The sequence below is a fragment of the Ochotona curzoniae genome, unplaced genomic scaffold (assembly GCF_017591425.1).
Source record: "Ochotona curzoniae isolate NIBS_2020 unplaced genomic scaffold, NIBS_Ocur_1.0 contig_883, whole genome shotgun sequence".
NCBI lineage: Eukaryota > Metazoa > Chordata > Mammalia > Lagomorpha > Ochotonidae > Ochotona > Ochotona curzoniae.
Genome location: NW_024466599.1, coordinates 21,454,793 through 21,475,086, shown reverse-complemented (window position 1 = coordinate 21,475,086; position 20,294 = coordinate 21,454,793). Strand labels below are relative to the sequence as shown.

Here is a 20,294-nt window from a genome sequence, read left to right as displayed (position 1 = left end):
GTTACATCAAAATGCACTAATTTAAAAATGTACAAAAAAAGCTAGATTCAAACATAATCTCTCTTTATTGGTAATCATCCCATGAATTACTCTGTGTTTACCATGTAAACCTGGATGTTCTTTTACCCACTTTCTCTAAGAGTTGTGTTTCCTACTCGAGCAACAATGATCTAGAAGTCACGTTCCGCCTCCCCATACCATATGTAACTTTTTTAATTCTCGATCTACCCTGATTCATTCTGTCTTCTCACATACAACAAACCGTCAAACACTGAATCACTTCAAATTCTCTTTTGAAGTCACTTAAGTATTAATGTTAATGAACTGGCACTCTTGGCCTACATAATTTTATACTGGGAAAGTATAAAAATCACAAATATGTCCAACTGTATCCCCTAGAAGCAGGAATAAAGCCTTTCCTGGTTACAGGGGGATAAAGTTTAATTATCAGGAGAAAAGTAATATAAAATCAACAATACTGTAATCTGGTAATATCTGATTCTTAAGGAAGAAGTCGAGAGGAAAAAGGACTTACTGAGTAATAATGACTTTTTAAGATGATAATAGACTGTATAAGCAGGTAAAGAAAACAAACTTTACCTAAAATATGATTTTGAAACTATGCTTTTATGGTGTTGGTGTTCTGGCTTAGCAGGTAAAATGGCCACTTGTGATGCTGGCATTCTATATGGGCAATGGTTCATGTCCCAGCTGTTCCACTTCTTGCTAAAGGTATGGGAAAAGCAGCAGAAGATGGCCCAAGTGGTTCAGTCACCATCACCCCCATCACAGACTCAGATGAAGCTCCTGGCTTTGGCTTGGTGCAGGGATGGCCACTGTGACCATTGGGGAGAGAAACAGAGAACGCAGGATACATCTTCCCCTCTTCCTCTATAACTCTTAAAATAAATACATCTTTAAAAATAAAGAAACTACACTTACATTTAAAGTGCTGGTATTTTAAACTAGATTCTGAGTCTTAAAACACAAAGCTGTAGGAGAGCAAGTATGAATAACAAGACTTCTTGGGGGCTTCCTGGCATCCAGGAGTTCTGGGTCCTGAGGGGCTCCTGGCTCTCTTGACTATCTTAGAGGCAGCCATTAATCTTTTGGTATTCAGTAACCGCATCTGAGGAATGGGTCATTTAGGCTTGATGTTTTATAAGTTCTTCCATGTTTTAAAATTCTGGGTACCTTACCTGTTAGATCAGTTCCTTCTGGGAATATGAGAAGTTGAAGTGGTTCATGAATATCACAAAAATAATCAATCATGTCTTCAAAATGGCTCTTGTCATCCTTCCACTTCCTATGAATGAAGATATAGGCAGCAGCCTGCATTGCCCAACCTGGAGTCAAGTTAACAAGCATTTATGTACACCTGTACAGCCAATATACACTCATTATTGAACATATTTGGGGCTCTATTTGAACTACTTACCATACATAATAGGCACCCAATGATATAACATAAATGCGGACTAATCTGTGTCAAATAAATAACATACTCCAGAAAATATTGTCCCCAAACATAAAATAAACAGAATGTTTTCACAATACTATCTCATGGAAGTTGGTAAGAGATATAAAATAGATGATTTAGCACAGAATATTAAAAATGTATTATTATTAATTTGTAATATTAACATTATGTTATACCAAGGATCATAAAAATTACATAAAAATTTCCACTCACAATAGAACAAAATCTACAAAAATTAACTTGCATAAGCCACATGAGGACAATCATGTAATGGGAAAGAGATGGGAAGACATGCATAAAAAGCTTCTGAAATCTACCAGTGATGCCAGTAATCTCTAATCAAAATTCCAATCACATACAGGTCCTTGTTTATTAATTGCTATTTTAAATTTATTTTTATTGGAATGGTAGATTCACAGAGAAGAACGAGAGAGAAAAAGCCTCTGTCTGCTGGTTCACCCCTCCGATGGCTGCAATGGCTGGAGCTGAATCAATCTGAAGCCAAGAGCCTCTTCCAGGTCTTCCACACAGAATCCCAAGGCTTTGGGCCACCCTTGACTGCTTTCCCAGGCCACAAGCAAGCAGCTACATGGGAAGTGGAGGACCTGGGACATGAACCAGTGCCCATATGGGACGCTGGTGCTTGCAGGTAGAGGATTAACCAATTGAGCCATTTTGCCGGCCCCATACCTGGGTTTTTAAGACTTTGGTTGCTTGGTAAAGCCAAAAGCTATTGAAACAAAACTAAAGGTTAAAACAAGTAAGAGGTAAAAATAACTAACCTTGTAATAAAATAAGCAAGAGGAGACATGAAACATTACACAAATGTATTATGAGGCAATATATTAAGTCAGAATAGTATGTTTGCAAAAAGAGATGAACAGAATGCATGGCCTACGGCTAGGGCGTGGTTGGAATGTCTCCCAAGGACTGGTTGTGACTGGAGGCTTGGTCCATGTTGGTGTTGCTGGAAGAGTGTGGACCTTTAAGGGTAAGGCCAAGTGAGAAGTCCTTAGGCCACTGGGACAGTAACTTTGTTCTCCTGGGACTTCTCAAGAGTTCTCTCAAAAGGGTCCCTATAAAAGTCCAAGCCTGGCCTTAATCAAGTCTCTCTCAGCTTCCTGGCATACTCCCCAAGTATTCCTGCCATTGCTATCAGAACTATGAGGTAATGCAACCAAGGAGCCTGGAGCAATTTTTTCAACTTGGAATCTGAAATTGTGGACTGAAGAAATATCTTCTCTTCAAAAGTAACCTGTGGGGCCTGGTGCAGAGCCCTAGTGGCTAAATCTCTGCCTTGCAACCATTGGGAGCCCATGCAGCTCCCTGCCTGTGGCCTGGGAAAGCTGTTGAAGCCCAAAGCCTTAGGACTCAGCATTGGGAGACCTGGAAGAAGCTTCCTGCCTCAAATCAGTTAGCTTCAGCCATTGCAGTCACTTGGGGAGGGAACCAGTGGATGGAAGATCTATCTTTCTGTATCTCCTCCTCTTTTTCAGTCTAACTTTCCAATTAAAAATACATAAATCTAGTTGCAACAGAGGTTTCTTAGATATTTGGAATAAAATAAATTACAATGTCTTATCTATATTTTTAAAATTTCATTTTTATTGGAAAGTCAGATTTACAAAGAGAAGGAGATACACAAAGATCTTCCGTCTGCTGGTTCACTTCCCAAGAGGCCGCAACACCCAGGAACCAGGAGCTTTTGGGTCTCCCATCTTCTGTTGCTTTCCCAGGCTATAAGCAGGGAGCTGGTAGGGAAGTGGAGCAGGTGGGACACGAATCAGTGCTGGGATATAGGATCCCAGCACTTGCAAGGCAAAGATTTAGCCACTTAGCCATCACACCAGGCCCTTCACCTATCTTTTATTGAGCATAAGCACTCAATTCTGTTAAGAAAATAGCTGAATGGAAATGTTTCATATGGAATTATGCATGTTCCAATTCAGTAACTACCAGTCTTTCAAAACAATTGCACCATATACCCACCAATAATATATGAGAATTACTACTGCTGTAGTCACAATCTCACCAACACTTGGTCTTATAAGCCTGTTTGATTTTAATCATGATTCACATTAAGTTCTTTTGATTTGTATTTCTCTTATAATTAATAAAGCTAAGCATCTTTTCATATTCAAATTAGGCAGCGGGATATCTATTATACATGTTCTCTAAATACTTTGCTGTTTCATTTAAATAATAATATACTAATTTATGTTGCAATAAAGATATTAACCAATTCAAAATTATAGACTAAAAAAAATCACTCTTTTTGTTCTCACAAATAAAATCCTTCTGGTACTTACAGGTTACATTTGATCTGAATTTTTCCACTTTGTCATTTTAAAAGATTTATTTTTATTTGAAAGGCAGAATTACACAGAAACTCCTCCATTCACTGATTCACTCACTAAATGGCCACAATGGCAGGAGCTGAGCCAATCTGAAGCCAAGAGCCAAGGAGCCTCCTCTGGGTTTCCCACACAGGTTCAGAGGTCCAGTGACTTCAGCCATCCTGCTCTGCTTCCCCAGGCTGGATCTGAAGTGGGACAGCCAGGATGCCACACCACAGGTGGAAACCTAGCCTGTCACACCACAGTGTCAGTCATAAATTCATCCAAAGAATGAATTATATACATGGCTGGCACTAATTTTTTTCCTGTAATGTTATAACTTGTTTTTTTCTATTTATCCTGTCTACATATATGGTTTTATTTTATTTTTGAATACATGTATTGTATTCACTAACAGTGCTCTGAAAACAATTTGCTTTTAATTTCCAAACTATTACAGATGAAGAGTTTATGAAATAAATTAGAAAAATGTCACATATGGATGTTATATCAATGTAAAAAATTCTAAATAACCCACTTACATACATTTTTCTTTGCAGATCTATAGCAGTTTGATGACTGACAAATCAAACTCTTATTAGCCCTGCTCCATCCTATTAATATACCTTCAGTTAGCTACCAGCTCATTATTGAGGACATATCCAATCTGAGAATTTCTATATTTTCTTAACATTCTGTTGATTCCTGTTTGTTGCACTCTTTGGTGGTTTGTGGACTCCCCTTCTCCATTACGCTCCTCTTTTCCGTCTATAATTCAAATTAAAATTTGAAATTTTAATTTAAAATTAAAATTATTCCTCTGTTTAAACTACAATCCGTAAATCAAATATAGTCCACTGTCTGTGTGTTTAGTGCACAAGATTAGTATTTTGCAATATGAGAGAATGATATGAAATTAAAACTTCAAGGTTTATTACAAGGTTCCTTGGCAATCAGCCATTCTGCTTTGTTACCTGCACTGTCCAGAGCTGCTTGTGTTACAAAGACAGACTAGAAGAGGAGACGTGATGGCCACAACCAGGAGATCTACCTAACCCATACAGAAGCAGTGTGCTCAGCCCTTTTCCAGTACTAACTACATGCCCCATTTAATTCTTTGAGTAGTCACCCTTAAGATGTTCTCGCCTTTTCATTTTTGGCAAACATATTTAAACAAATAATTCTATCAACATTAAGCTATAAATAATAATCTCCCCAAACAAGAAGGCATGCCCTTAATTACACCACTATCTTACAGGAGAACTTTAAATTTTGAAAATTAGAGTAACATAAAACTATGCTCTTTAGCCCACAAGATTTATAGAAATCATCTAATAGTCTCCAATTTTGCTATAAGCATTCTCATAATTAACATATTCATTAAACTTTCCAGAAATATTTTTAATTACTTAGTTTTAACCCTATGTTTGCTGGTTTCTTCATTTGTTGTTAAATAAAGACTATGGCTCATTAATCTTCCTCAAGGTTTCATTTGAAAAATTTTTTCAGTTTTTGCCATTTTTGAAATGATTTGTTTTGCTCTCAGTTTTGAAGGTTATTTTGGCTAAATAGAGAACTTGAGGTTTCAAATCATTTTCCCCTCATAATTTCAAAGCTATTTTCCACAGATTTTCATAATTCCATGATTAGTAAGCAAAGCCTACTCTCACTGTGATTCACTTAGATAACCTATTATTTTCCTTTGAAAGTTTTATAATTTTTCTTTTTTCCCTCAGCTTCACAGAATTTCATCACTATGAATCCAAGTTATAGAACTTTTCTCATCGATTCTGCTCATAGTTGGCAAACACTTTGAATATTTGAGTCTTTAATATTGGGAACATTTCTTCTGGGATTTAAGAAAATATTTTTTTTCTCCTCTTCCTTCCCTTATTTACTGTCTGGAACTTGTGTTAGATGCTAAAACTTGTCACTCTGTCATCCTATTCCTTTCTTCAGTCACTTGACACTGTTCAAGTGAAATTCCTTAGCTTCACCATCCAACTCGCCAATTAAGTGTAACTTCAGCTGTGTCTGTCCTGTTACAGTTTTTTGCAATAATTCTATTTTTAATTTATAAGGCTTCCACTTTTCATAACAGCCATTTTATGAATAAACAGTACAATTATAAGAAAAATTACTAAAGATCTATATTGCCTGGTGCTATTTTAAGCATGATTAATTTGATTCATTCTAAAACAACTATAAATATTGGGTAAAAATATTACCCTTATAAGGAAACTGAGGCACATGAACAGCCAATAACGTGTAAAACTAGATTTCAAACATAAGCACGTTGGCCTTCCCAAACCTGATGTTTTAAATCGCTACACTAGGGGCTGTCACTGTGATGTAGCACGTTAGGCTGCTGACTGCAGTGATGGCATTCTCCATGGGAATTACTTCCAATCCCAGCTGCTTTACTTTTGATCCAGCTCCCTGTTAATGTGCCTAGAAAGCAGTTTAGTGAAACCATGTGGAAGACCTAGAAGAAGCTCCTGGCTTTGGCCTGGCCCAGCCATAGCCATTTCACACACCTAGGGAGCAACTTCTCTGTCTTTCCTACTCTCTGTGATCTCCCCCACCCCCATCCTTTAAAAAAAAAAAAAAGATTTATTTACTTTAATTGGAAAGGAAGATTTACAAAGAGAAGCAGCGACAAAGAGAAAGATCTTCTGTCTGCTGGTTCAACCCCCAAATGACCACAAAAGCCACAGCTGAGCTGAACCGAAGTCAGGAGCTTCTTGTGGGTCTCCTATATACGTGCAGGGCCCCAAGGCTCTGAGCCGTCCTACTGCTTTCCCAGGCCACAAGCAGGGAGCTGGATGGGAAGTGGAGCAGCCTGGACACGAACGGGCACCTATATGGGATCCTGGTGCTGGCAAGGTGAGGATTTAGCTACTGAGCCATTGTGCCAGATCCTCTGTGGTTCTTTCAAATAAATAAAATAAACACTTAAAAAAAAAAAACTAAATAAATCAATCACTGCATCCAACAGTCTCTCTGCATGTGAACCTGAATAGCTCCCAGGACATTAATTTATACAGCCTAACAGTCCCTAAGAATTACTTATTTCTTGGAGATTAGACTTTCCATCTTTTAACAGTAGCCTCTTTTTTTAAGCTGCCCATTTTCTCAAATGTTTATTAATTCTGCACTCTCTCTCTCCTTTTAAGTTTCGTTCTAAACTGAATAAAACTGACAAGCAGAAGGTCTTCATTCCAAGCAAACTACCTACTGCTCCTGCGGGAAGAGAAGCGGGAGGTTTGTCATAAACGGCCCTAATACTTGCATCACTACCAGAAATTCCAGAAGGGAAGACAAATAGCTGAGTGATTCAGTCTCTCAGATCCTTGTGTAACTAGAAGCCTTTGCCTTCTCATGTTGCTTTCATATAACACCAGTATTACTGAACTTTTAAAACTTTTCCTTAACTCTCTTGTTGCCTCATTAAAAAAAAAAAAAAACACAGGAAAATCTTGCAAATTTTTAATAGAATTTCACTGGCATCAGAGTATATTTCCCATGTTTAAAACAATATTCAGATTTTTCTTAATATTCTTTAGATCCTCAAAACACATTTCTATGACATTTCATGCTTGTATGAGTTGATTAATGATGCTGCAACTAAAATCACCTAAAATAGGTCTTGAGTTTTCACAGTCTTCTATCCATGACATTCTGTCTTGAACCTGCATTTCTCAAACGAGGGCTGGAATTCTGGCAGGTTTCTAGATCGAATCTCGAAGGTGCAGAATAGCTCTACTTCCACAAGCTTTTTCCTAACATCCCATTTATCCCATCAGCATTGCCTTCTTCAAGCACATGTGCCACCGCCATCACCCAGCAGCAGTGACACTAAAAACGACGAGGCACGCTCTTGAGGGTCCGGGAAAAGCTGGAACCGGACCCCTCACTGCCAAAAGCAGCTGTATTTAAATCCTTATCTCCGCTGCTCCTGTCCCCCCTGGCCTTAGCTTTCCTCCCCACTTCTTTGGCCAGCTTTCCACCACCCTTCCTCCCGTTCTTCTTCCCGTACTTTCCCCGTCTCCTTTTCACCACCCTTCTTCCCACACTCCCAATCTTTCTGGTCCGTCTTCGTGTCTCTGTCTGTCTGTCCGTTGTCTGTCGCAGTCGTCCTGTTGTTCGTCCATCCGTCTCTCATCTAGCTTTTACTGGCTACTTTTATATCGTTCTCCACCAATCACTTTCTCCCCGTGGGTTCACTTGGCCCTATGTGATAGGCCAGTAGCAATGACATAATCGCGGGGGGGGGGCATTAGCCTATCCCTGTGACTCCCCGTTTACCTGCTGGCGAGACCAACCCTGCCTCCTGGCCCTGGGCCAGCCACCATCTTGCAACAGCCCCTATCAATCCAGGAGTGGCTTCAGCACCCCGCTCCCCACACACATGTGAGTAATCCCTGAGCATAAGTGACTGTTCAAATCTAGTCCTTAATTTATTTCAGAATCACTGTCTTAGACTTACATTTCCTTTTATTAAGTTTTATGAGTTGGGCTGGAAATCACTGTTTAATTCACTGTATGTCTAACACTAAGCATCCTTTCTCAATAAAAAAGTCTATTCAAATTCCTCATTTTTCATTTAGTACAGATTGATAAGGGAATCATAAAAACATCGTGCACCTCTGTAATGCTTGATATCTGAACCACAGAGGTGGTTAAAATTTATCACTGTTGCCCACATAGTCACTAATTCAACATGGTATCTACTGCAGCACTATGAATGTGACACTAGAAGCATGAAGCAACATGGAAGAGACAGAAAACGGTCTCCTTCAACACTGTGCTCAATTCTGAACAGCAACTGTAGATGCAATCAAAGAAATGCTACCCAAAAGTTTTATTTTAAATCAGAATGAGCAAAAATATGAACAGATGCAAACTGGAGAAAATACTATACTTAAATGTGAAAAACAGTGTGATTATATAAATAAATTCAGAAATCAGATAATAAACAATTAGTTATACTTCTTTTAAGTTCAATTTCTCTTAGGTGCAAAATCTGAAGGGACTGAAGCTGATGCTGTGGCATAATGGGTTAAGTCACTGCTGGCAATGCAGGCATCCAGTATGGGCATCCAGTACAAGTCCCTGGTGTTCCACTTCCAATCTAGCTTCCTGCTAAGACATCCGGAAGGCAGCAGAGGAAAGCACAAGTCTTTGGGCCCCTGCATCCATGTGGAATATATAGATGAAGGCCCATGGCTTCTGGCCTGGGCCAGGCCCAGCTCTAGCTGTTGTGGCTATCTGGGAAGTGAACCAGAAAAATCTGTTTTTCACTCCCTTTCTCTATAACTCTTTCAAATATATTAAATTATCAGAAGAAAATTTCAAATATACAAAGAGAAGATAAATCACTCAAACTCATATTGCAAGTTTCTTCAGTCTTATTCTAAGATAATTAACTTTAAGAAAGGCTCTGACTTAAAAAATAAACTGAGTATAGGGAGGGCAATTATTTTTCTGTTATTTTTCCTGCAATAATCCTGTGGTACTATTTTCCATGTCATTAAGTTTCAATGGGTTTGTGTTTAAAATATCACACAAAATCAAAGTATAAAGTATGAGCAAGCAATTAAATGATATTTTAAAGAAAGCTTACCCCTAAACTAATTTTAAACTTGAAAATTACCAAAAAATGGAATAATAGAAAAAACCACCCTACTGCAAATTTTGCTGTACTCCACAAACATAGATTTCATCCACCACAGATGCCTCCACTTGATATTAAGGACATACATGCTTATTGATGGATTTCTATTTTTTCTTTAAAGATTTGTCTATTTTTTTAATTGGAAAGACAGCACAGTGAGAAGGAGAGACAGAGAGAACGATCTTCTAAATTACTCCCCAAGTGGCTGCCTGAACTTCTGGATCTCCCACACAGTGCAGTCTCAAGGCTTTCAGCCATTCTCTATTGCTTTCCTGGGCCACAAGTAGGGAGCTGAATTGGAAGTGGAACAGCCGGGACATGAATCGGTGCCCATATGGGATCCTGGCATGTGGAAGGTGAGAATTTTAACCACTGAGCCACAGTGTCAGACCCAATGGCTTTTAGGGGCAAAAGAAAGGGATTCTAGGTTGTGATTATAATTTTAGAGTCCGTGCTATTTAAAGATCAAAACTTGCCTTTCAATATTAGATGTGATTCGGCGTTTGATCAATTTTCTAGATAATTGGCCATTTGAGATACCAACTGTTCTTGCAAATCCAACTCCTAAACTAACACTCAGAGACATCATAGCAGCACCATTAACAAATGTGGTAGGCAGAAGAGCCACATCCCCACCTCAAGATATCCACATCTTAAATCCTGGATTGTGACTATGTTAGGTTATATAGCAAAGGGGAACTAAAGTTGCTCATATATTTATAATCAGAAGATTATCCCAGATTATTTTGGTGGGCTCCATACAATCACAAGGTTCCTTGAAATTAAAACAATGCAGAGAAAGATTCCTTGTCAAAACGATACAATGTAAAAAGAGTTTGAGGATGGCCTGCTGGCTCTGAAGTGGAGAAAGAGGCACTAGAAAAATAATAAGATCTCTCTGCCTCTGTCTTTCTCTCTGTGAATCTACCTTTCAAATTAAAATAAATAAATAAATAAATCCTTTAAAAACAGAAAACAGACTACTCAGAGGTAGTTATTTGGTCCAACAGCTAAAGATTTGGACTCCTGCATTCGGTTTCAGGCTGTCCTGGTCTAGCTTTCTGCTTCAACTTGCACTAACGGGCACCTCTCAGGCAGCAGGTGCTGGCTCTACGACGTTGGACTGCACCACCTAGGTGCTGACTCAGTTTGTGCTACATTGCTGGCTCTGGCCCAGCCCAGCCCCAGATGCTGCAGACATCTGCAAAGTGAACCAATGGATGAGCTATCTGTCTTTCAAATAAAATGAAATTTTAAACATTGGTTTTGTTTTTTATAAAATTAGAACAGGGACTTCTGAATTCCAGACTACTGTCCATCATCCAGCCTAGTGCTACAGATAGGTTATTTTCCTTCAGTTATTTGAAGATTTAAAAAATGCAACAGATTAATTTTATTCCAAATATAAAGAAGACAAACACTTACTTAGAACTACCACAAATGGCAATCTTAAACACTCCCTAAAATCACACCAAATTGTAAATAAGCTAAATCTGACTCAGTGAAGCAGAATAAAGCTGGCCATTAAGATGCACCCATTCCTTTCCCATTCTCTCATTTTCCTTCTGCAAACTTCAACTTTAACTCCCCCTTCCTAATTCCCATTTGTTAACAGGCTTTGAACTTTTCTTTCTTATTAGCATTTGCATGTTCATAAAACCTATCATGTCCAAAAACAGTCACGAGTCTGTAACATGTAACACTCCAGTAAAAAGTATCTGACTGTGGGCAAAGAGAATACAAATGGAGAAGTAAACAACACAGGGGTACTTCAAAATATTTATGAAACAAGGAATTAGAAGGCAAATTTAGGAGGCAGGAGTTGATCTTCCTGGTTTAAACTTTGGAGAGGATGCCCACACCTCCTAGCAGACCACATGTGGCTGATACCCAGCTCCAGCTCCCGACTCCAGCTTCCAGCCAAGGCAGACCCCAGGGAGGCAAGCAACTAAATTCTAGCCATCCATGTGTATTTGTACGTATCTATCAAATTAAGAAATACTAACTGCAACAACAAAGCCCGATCCACACATAGGTTTTCCAAAATACACATTTTCCTTGACCTTTCTAAAAATGTTTTGAAAATATATACCAACTTAAGATCAGCTTTCCCTTTTATTGTTACAGAAAAGATTTGCATTGCTAAAAATGATCACAGCAGCACAGAGTACTAGAATGGCTATCATCAGAAGGCAGATTAAAGACTGGGCAAGTTGAGAGAGAAACCCAGAAATTGAACATGGATCTCTGCAAGGCACCGGGTTGGAGGGTGGATATACAAATGTAAATTGCAAAAGTAACAGGCAGCAGTGAATCTTGCCCTACTGGCATTTAGTTTAATCCTCACACAAACCGATAAGCCAATACCATATTTATTTACACTTTAAAGAAACTGAGGGGGCCGGTGTTTGGCATGTGGGTAAAGCCAACTGCCTCCATCGCAGCATCCCATATGGGTAGGGGTTAGTTGCCCAGAGGCGCCACTTCTCATCCAGCTCATTGAAAATGCACCTGAGAAAGCAGTGGACGATGGCTCAGGTGCTTGGGCCTCTGCACCCACGTGGAGGATCTGAAAGCACCTGGCTCCTGGTTTCAGCCTCGCTCACTTTTGGCTGTTGAGGCCATCTGAAGAGAGGGACAGAGGATGGAAGATCTCTATCTGTAACTGTGCCTTTTCAAATAAATAAAAAGAGACTAAGAAAAAGAGAGAGAAACTGAGAGCTGAATTCAATGATGTGATCTAACAAGTGCCAGAGTTAGTCGCTGAGGCCTGCCAGGGGAGAGGTCAGGTGAAGCCTCAGGCTGTCACAGCAACAAAGATGGTCCACCAAAGGGTATCCACCTGCCACAAAGCAATATTCACAAGGGCTTGCAGGGCAGACCAGAATGATCCCTAGAGTACACAGTACAGATCAAATATTCAAAGTTTGTACAAACAATACACAGAATGGAGGTGGAGAAGGATTAGCCCTCCAAAGAACAACAGGGTGAGGTGAGACTGAAGACAAAGGCTGACAAATTCAAGAATCAGGAGCTCAGTCTAAAACTAGGGGCTGAGAAGAAAACAAAATAGCTTCTCAGTTTGAGAAAAATAGAATTTAATAACTAGCTTAAACAGAAAGACAAAAGTGATTCCTGCATTGCATAGAGAGAAAGTCAAGCATCTTTAAAGCCTGTGCCATTCTGAAGTCCTATGCTTCTGGAAATCACTTGTTTAACACTTAACAATGAAGCCTTAAAAAAAACAGACAGACAGACATATAGGCAATTGGTTTTGACGTACAAAACAGAATCTTACTGGATAGATCTAACTAGACAAATCATACCTGAAGAAAACAACAAAATCTGGGTATCAGAGAAAGTAACAACAAGAAGGTGCTGAAGCAGGAGCAGAAGCAGGCAGAGCAGACACCAGCAGGAACCTGTGCTCACCTGCAGGAAGGCAGATACAGGCTGTCGGAGTGTGCTCCCCTTCCCAAGGCGTCCGGCCTTGGCTTTGCGCAGGCCATAGTAAAGCATGGGCAATAGAACTAAAGGGTGCTGAAATGAAGGGGCAGCCCTTGATGTGTCAGAAAAAACTAACAGAGCAAAGACACATGCTTCTACCTTAAGAAACAAAAATAAGAACAAAAGGCAACTGAAACCCAAAGGAAACAGAAGGATATAAGAACAAAAATCAGTGAAACAGGAAACAAAACAAAACCATGACAGCAGTGGGGTTGGGAAAAGGCTGTGGAATCAATAAAACTAAAAGCTGTTTCTTTCAGGAGAGGGGGAAATCAATACAACTGATAAAACTCCAGCCAGATCAATCAACAAAGAGCAGGAAGTGAAGAGAATGAAAAAAGAATATGATGAATGACTTATAGGTTAATTTTGACATTTCAGTTTGACAACTTGGATTGCGCAATTTCTTGTAAGACAAATTACAAACAAGAAACAAAATTTAAAAGCTCTGTATCAACAAAAAGAATGGAGTTCAAAATTAATACACCCATCAAATATTCTCTAGGCTCAGATGACTCCACTGATGAATTCCTTCATTTAGCAAAAAACTAACACCAATCCTACACAAACTCCTATGGAAAACACACAAAGAGGGGACAAAGACGGTCTCATTTACACAGCAAAAGCCAAGAATGTCAAAAAGAGAAACTAAAGAATAAAATCCTTCTTGGATACAAAAATCCTTTAAAACAACTGGCAATTGCATCCAATAATTTACATTAAAAAGCTAATTAACATCAAACCAATCAATGCATCTTAATGTTAATGACAAAAACCATGTCAATTTCACAAATATAGAAAAAAACACTTGACAAAATTCAATATCATGTCATGATAAAAACTCAGCAAAATAGAAACTGAAAGGAAATTCCTCAACCTAATGCAGGATCTCTACGACAAAATGACAGCTCACATCATTCTCTGCAGTGGAAGGTTTCAATCTTTCCAACTAAATGAAAGAACAAGCAAGGCAAAGCCACCTGCTCAACACTTGGAGTTAGCACCATACTGAAGGACAGTCAGTGTAATGGGCATAAAAGAAAACACACATGGGGAAATTAAAAGTAAAGCTATAAAATGCAACGTGATGGGCCCGGCACGGTGGCACAAGTGGTTAAGGTCCTCGCCTTGCACGCCTGGGATCCCATATGGGCGCCGGTTCTATCCCGGCAAGCCCTGCTTCCCTTCCAGCTCCCTGCCTGTGGCCCGGGAAAGCAGTCGAGGACAGCCCAAAGCTTTGGGACCCTGCACCCGCGTGGGAGACCCGGAAGAGGCTCCTGGCTTTGGATCGGCATAGCATTGGCCGTTGTGCTCACTTGGGGAGTGGATCATCGGACGGAAGATCTTCCTCTCTGTCTCTCCTCTCTGTATATCCGCCTTTCCAATAAAAAAAATAAATAAAAATAAATCTTAAAAAAAAATGCAATGTGAGTATATATGTGGAAAAGGGTAAGGAAACCCCAACACATTAATTTTAATAGGGTCGCAAGATCTAAGAAAGCAACTGCATATCTATACACTAGAAATGCATTAAGAACAAATTTTTCACACACCTCCAAAACTGTATCCCAAAACTATTTAAGCTTGTCCTAATGCATGAATGATCCTTTTGTAGAAAGCTAAAATTACTGCAAACGGACATTAAAAAAAAAAATATGGACAGAGAAAGATCCATGTTCATGAATCTGAAGATTCAGTGTTATGACGGCAACCTGACTTATATATTTATTACAATATAATTTCTTACAAACTTATGGGCTTTAGTGAAGAGGTTAACAAGTTTACCTTCAAATTTAACGGGCAAGAAAAGGATTTAATAAGAACAATTTAGAACTAACGATGAACTAACAATGCAAGTTACAGTATCATAAGAATATGAAGCTGCTTGGTATGAGGACAAACACACAACAATGAAGCAACACTCATGGGCTACTGACAGCTGGGTAGCTCATTGGGTGACAGAAAGACCTTTGAATAAATGCTGCTCAAAAACTGGGTATCTGTTCAAGCAAAAGTAAACCTCAACCCTTGGCTCACAGTGAAAATTAAATGAAATATAATCATAGATGTAACATTAAGATTCAATGTTTTTCCCACATGGATGTAGAGGCCCAAAACACTTTGGTCATTTTCCATTGTTTTAATCAGATCATTAGCAGGGAGCTGGAGTGAAAGCAGAGCAGCCAGGACTCGAACAAGTGCCCATGAGTTACCTGTATTGCAGGCATCAGCTTTTACGTGCTAGCCACCACACTGGCCCCTCCAGAGGTTTTAAGTGTTTTATATTTTATGAATTTCACCATTTGCACACTGAGGAACAAGACAATGGAGTTAGCCAAGATAAATTTCTCAGTGCTCTTGTTCTATGTGTGAAAATCTTTTCTGACTTACATTTTAGGTGTTAGCTGTTTAATTGCTTAACGATAATTAGTTCAGCATGGGGCATTGTACAATCATTTACTTTTCTCTTAGAGAATTCTTTTTTTGGATATACACAATCCAGTTCTTTTATGATTACTGATTTTGGGGGCAGGGATGTTGAAGGGAAATTATAGTTTCTTGGTTCTCCTTTTTTTCCTGCAGGTCCTTAATTTCCATCCCTGCCACACAGGTAAGAGAAGCTGCCTCTCTTGTAATAGACAGGATGTTCTCCAAGAAGGACTGCCTTACTGAGGCCATCACGATTGGTCATGCTGCCGTTCAAACCACCTTCCTATACGTTGTGCTACTGACTACCATTTCTGGACTTTTTACATCTGGTGGTAGTCTTTGTCTTTCTGGGGATGATCTGGGGTGTGCTCTTCTACTCGAAGCCTTCTCCCATAGGTATCAAAGATGAAAGAGCAGCAGAAACGCCATTCTAATGAGCCTCCATGATACTCTATGCCTTCTGATGAGGAAATAAATAACACATGGCTTAACTATCTCTGTTGATTGGACAACTTTTTTTGGAAGGCTGAAGAAAATCATGTTGTATTACTGTCTTCCAAAAACCTGAGTGAAAGGGCTTTTAAATGTGGGTTTGACCTCTTTATCAAACACACAACTTTGACTTTTTCATTTAGGTTTTCATCATTTGTCAATGTCAGACTTTTTTAAAGATTTGTATGAAAGGCAGAGTGACAGATGGGACAAAGAGAAGGAAGAGTGAGAGACAGACACCCTCTATCTGCTGCTTCACTACTAAGAAGGTCACAATGATGGGGACTGGGCAAGCTGAAAACAGGAGCCTGGAACTCCAACAGGGTCTCACAAGCACCCCGGAGCATCATATGCTGTTTGCCCAGGTACACTATCAGGAAGACGGATCAAAAGTCGAACAACAGAGCCTCCAGGCAGCAGTCTGAATGTCTGGATCACAGTGGCTCAACCACCGCACAAAAGCACAGGCTCCAGTGCTGTCAAGATTTGACAGTTACATTTTTCTACATGATTTTTTAAAGTTTCATATATACTTTCAAACTCATGGCATAACAGTATTGCTAACATTCTGCTGCCATACTTCACATAAAATCAGTAACAATAAAATAATTTTTTGCCTTCCTAGCCATTTTTTACAGAGTTTTTTTTAAATACTGAGATTTCTCAAGGTGAGGTGTTAGAGATCTCAGTATTTCAAAAAGCTCCTTCCCCTAGAATCTTTGAGGGTATTGATGACTTCCCCCAATAACACATGGCAGATATGATGCTATGACATATGAATTTGAAGGCTCAGTCAGAAAATGCCTTGCAGTTGCTTACTGGTTCTCTGGGGTGTTTGCTCTGGGGGAAGCCAGTTGTCATTAAGACAAGTATATTGAAACAGTGCAAAGAAAAACAGATCTATGAGCATGAAGGCAATAAAACTTAAATACACTTGATAAGTCAACCACCATCCCTTTACTGGTCAGTTTTGAGAATAAAGCAAGCCCTTTGCCCTCACAAATCATAAATCACCTTAGTCCGCTGAGACAGGCAGAATTCAAAGGCCAACCACAGAAGCAGATATCATAGGTAAGTCCACCAGGGAGTACACACCCTTATGTGAATAACTGGTCTCAATGTAATTACAGGGTATTCCTCACCACTACCTTCACATCAATGGGGGTAATTATTTTTAACATACAATGTTCAAGCATCCCTACTTCTCAAAACACACTAATGAAACCAATACTGTATGCTTAATCATTTAAACCAAGCATTTTAAGGAACTTTAAAATACTAGACAAGCACAACAGAAAGACTAAGAATATGAGCAGCACTGTGGCACAGCCAGTAAAACCATTTCCTGTGATGCCAGCATTCAACATAGGTGCCTGGTCATATCCTAGCTGTTCCACTTCCAATCCAGCTCCCTGCTAATACCTTGGGAAAAGCAGAAGGCCTAAGTGTGTGGGCTCCTGTCGCTCACATGGAACACTCAGATGAAGTTCCTAGTTCCTGGCTTTGCCCAGCAGTGGCCTTTGTGACCATCTGGGGGGTGACCAGCACATGGAAGACCTTTCTCTTTCTCCCTCCTTCCTTGCCTCCCTCCACCTCTCTCTCTTTTTAATTCTGATTTTCAAAATAAATAAATAATTTTAAAGTTTAAAAAATAGAAAAAAGAAATGGATTAGAGAAATGCAAAAAATAATAGCATCAAGTATAAAGCTTAGAATCAGAAGTGCTTATTTAATATTTATTAAATGAATGTGAAGAATCAATTTCAAGCAACTTGAAGCCCAAGCAACCAGCAGACTAGTTTCTGATCTAAATCACAAGTACTACATACAGTACATTTAGAGAACTATTTAGTTCATATCCTTCAAAGTGATGGTTATCAGAAATCATACCTAGTTCCTTTAAAAAAAGATTTTCTCTTTCATTGTTGATATATTTCAAAAAGAAATTACAACAAAGTCACATGTTATGGCAGATTCTCTATGGGAAAACAGAAACTGAGACTAAGGAAAACATGGGAACTGTTCTTACTATTTAAGGAGCGTTGCAGTTCTTATGCGCTTTTATATATTTACCATATACTTTTAGGTGATTGAACTACATTTGAAATAATGCATAATAACCTACCAAATCCAGGAACACTTTTGAGGCTGGCTTTGAGGCAAATTTTCTCCAGTCGGAGATAGCTGTATCTCATCAGACAATTCCACAGGAACATCCAGTCCATTCTTGTACGATGGTTCATGATGATAACACTTCTTTCCCCAGGAACAAATGCATCACCTGTTATAATCACTCTTACACCAAACATGGTCTCCAATAATGCCTAAAAAAAGAGATATGGAAATACAGCAACTTGAAGTTCAGATTTCCCCAGATAAAATTTATCATGGCCTGTAAATAATTTCTGTGACTTTCAACACATGAAATTATAGTGTATCTTTTGATTCTTGCTTCCATAATATGTAAGAGGGGGGAAAATCTGTAACAATGAGACTATTAAGCAATATTTTTAATTTCAGCATTCCTATTCAATGAAGTTTTTGAACGTTTCTGGATTCTTCTGTTTTTAAATATCAGCTGTCCTTGAGATCGTCAACATATATTATTAAGGTAAGAAAATCTGAAGTTTTCTCAGGCAAATATCATACTAAACTTGATCAAAATGTAGCAAATATAAGAGCAATAAAATTACAAAGAGAAACAAAGACATAACCATCTTTAAAAAAAGATTATTGGCTACTTCTACCAAAAGGAAAACATTTTGATTAGGAAGATGGTAGCTGGCTTTGAGCACAGGGAACGTTGTCTCCTCTTGACCTGTGTGATAGCTATACTCAAAAATTACTCATTAAAATACTCATTTGCATTTTATTAACTTTTCATTCTCTGTTACATTTCACAATAAGTAGGTCAGGAACAAAATCAATATGCAGAATAAGTTTTCAGAAACATAATAAATAAGATCAAGACAGGTTAAATCTCAATTTTTAAAGCATTAGAAAAGTCAGAAGTTAGAAATATTATATGCTCAAATTGTTACAGAGTTACAGTATTAACATTCTAGCAGAAGAAAACAAGTCCATTTGGGCAAAAGTATCAATAAAGACCCCACAGGTTCCCAGTAAGTTATTTCCTAGATGTTAACTAAGCCTGGCATGTGCACTCAGCACTTCCACAACAAATAATTTCCAAGACATCAATGTGTGTCCCCCTCTTGAAACTGTACAAAGAAACAGGTACCTTGAAAGAGACAGACACCTGTACTTTTCATCAAATTTTTCCAGTCTTTTAACTGCTCAAATAATTATAATCCCAACTCCAAAAGGCTGGGAAGTCAAGAATCTATATGGAAGACTTTATAGTAGAGATTAACATTGCACAGTGTTCCAGTTTCAGGCTTAGAACAAAAATATCCCTTTTCTACTTATAAATATAAAAAGCCACAAAGTACTAAAATATATTCTAAGCCTTGGCCCTAAAGATCCATGTGAAATCACTTCACATTGCTAATTTGGATTTCCTCTATTCTACTTTCCTATTATGATACAGTGTTTTCAGTTTTTTCTAAGAAATGAAATAAAGAATTCCTCTCACATATTGGTGGGGAAAATTGATTCCTTATTAACTGTGTTTTACTACAAGTAGAGAAGAGCTAAAGATAGTAAAAACTCTAATCATTAATTCTAACCCTTTATGAAGTACTTTTTCTAGTGTCCTGTTTTTAATCACAACCTTTTGCTTTTTATTATGGAAAATGTCAAAATAAAAACTCCAAGACTGTTGGTTCGGCAGTATCCTCTTCCTCGACATACAGTACTCCACCAGAGTATGTCTGAAAGTCACACAGAACTTCTTGGGCAGCCCAGACCGCTAGCTCACAATAATCTTAAACACCACACAAGACATATCAAGTCAACATTGTTTACAGCTCCTGCAAAGGTAGAATAACAAATACACCACACAGAAAGGAAGTTGTAACAAAAATAAAGAACTCCAGATGAAAAAACTACAGACACTATTCTCTACCTCTAGCACAGAAAATAGTTTCAGTAAGAAACTAGTAAACCATGTAACATTTTATAATGATTTACTTCTTAAACTGAAGAATAACAGTTCTCATGACTTTTAGCTAATCTGTCAAATATTCTTTTTTTTCTTCCTTTCTTTTAAGATATTTTTTAATTGGAAAGGCAGATTTACAGAGAGAAAGAGAGATGGAAAGACCTTCTCTCTGCTGATTTACTCCTCAAGTGGCAGCAATGGTTGTAGCGGAGCCAATCCAAAGCCAGAAGCCAGGAGTTTCTTCCAGATCTCCCATGCAGGTGCAGGGTCCCAAGGCCTTGGGCTATCCTCTAATGCTTCCCCAGGCCAC

The 20,294-nt window shown here is 38.6% G+C and overlaps 1 protein-coding gene across 1 annotated transcript in view; it reads right to left on the bottom strand.

The window, feature by feature from the left end:
- The window catches only part of LCLAT1 (lysocardiolipin acyltransferase 1), a 141,186-nt gene that overhangs the window by 61,824 nt on the left and 59,068 nt on the right, over positions 1-20,294 (bottom strand). Inside the window, exons 4-5 of the mRNA XM_040993021.1 lie at positions 18,047-18,245; positions 1,200-1,346 (exon numbers count right to left, since the gene is read on the bottom strand). Coding sequence (XP_040848955.1) covers positions 1,200-1,346; positions 18,047-18,245 — 346 coding nt within the window. The remainder of the gene's footprint in view (positions 1-1,199; positions 1,347-18,046; positions 18,246-20,294) is intronic.